The sequence below is a fragment of the Echinococcus granulosus genome (assembly GCF_000524195.1).
Source record: "Echinococcus granulosus chromosome Unknown EG_S00348, whole genome shotgun sequence".
In the NCBI taxonomy this organism is placed as follows: Eukaryota; Metazoa; Platyhelminthes; class Cestoda; order Cyclophyllidea; family Taeniidae; genus Echinococcus; species Echinococcus granulosus.
The window spans coordinates 6,973-7,879 of NW_020170728.1; the positions used below are offsets into that span (position 1 = coordinate 6,973).

The 907-nt window shown below is 37.0% G+C and overlaps 1 protein-coding gene across 1 annotated transcript in view; it reads right to left on the minus strand. All coding sequences in view use genetic code 11, as the record gives it.

Moving 5' to 3' along the window:
- Positions 1–334: 334 nt before the first annotated feature.
- Positions 335–907, minus strand: part of EGR_11049 (hypothetical protein) — a gene marked incomplete at both ends in the record, with an annotated part of 8,065 nt that continues 7,492 nt past the window's right edge. Inside the window, one exon of the mRNA XM_024500298.1 lies at positions 335–504. Within this exon, the coding sequence (XP_024345289.1) occupies positions 335–504 (170 nt within the window). The remainder of the gene's footprint in view (positions 505–907) is intronic.

The following is a 907-nucleotide window of genomic DNA, read 5'->3' on the forward strand; positions in this document are numbered from 1 at the left end:
ATGGCTGAGGTATTTTAGACATTTTCTTGGGAATGGATTTTAGTGAAGTAAGCTTTCTTAAAACATATTCTGCGATTTTTACTGCCCATATCCTGGCTGAGATCATCTGTGCTCGACTTTAATGGGAGGCGGCCCTTGTACTATATCTGTTAATACATCCTATTCTCATACATCACTACTTCCTTCGCCGTTTCTTCTTCCATTTAAAACTGTCTTATCATAGCCTACTCTGAATTTTTACGTTTTTAAGTAGGTTTAATTAACTATTTGAAAAAATGATTCCTCTTTTGGAATATGCAATTTCTCATTAGTATTCTCACCAACTTACCAAATGTCAATATTTTCCATTTCGACATACTTCACCATTGATGCATCCTCTTTCGTTATCCTCAGGCATTTCCTTCGTCTCTTTAATCTCACTATTGTTAAGAGAAGCAGCAGTAGAACAATGATTGACACAATTCTCATTCCTGACACATGCTTTTATTCTGTGGTGGTTTTTTGCTGTGTTTCAATAAAACCAAAGCCACATATCAGACAAATTTCATTTTCATATAGGGAAAGTTTTAAAGCAATGCCGAGAAAACGAAATGGCTACATGGACGGGAGCTCTTCTCAATGTAACGGGTCTTGGTGAAACTTTCGTGTGATGAAAACAGATTCCGATGAAAATAAATCCGGTATTCCCTGGCCCATTGCTCGCACTTGACTCATTGAAGAAAAGGTGCATTTAAGGTTATAAGTTAGAAATAAGTCAGCCTTATGCATAGATAAATTGACTACGCCATGGTTGGTTGATGATTGTAAGCAAAAATTGGGTAGGTAAGATGGCAGACCAGTGGCGCGTTTGTATTTATGAGCTCAGAATTAGCAGCATTGAAGAATGAACAAAAGCAGGACAGATATA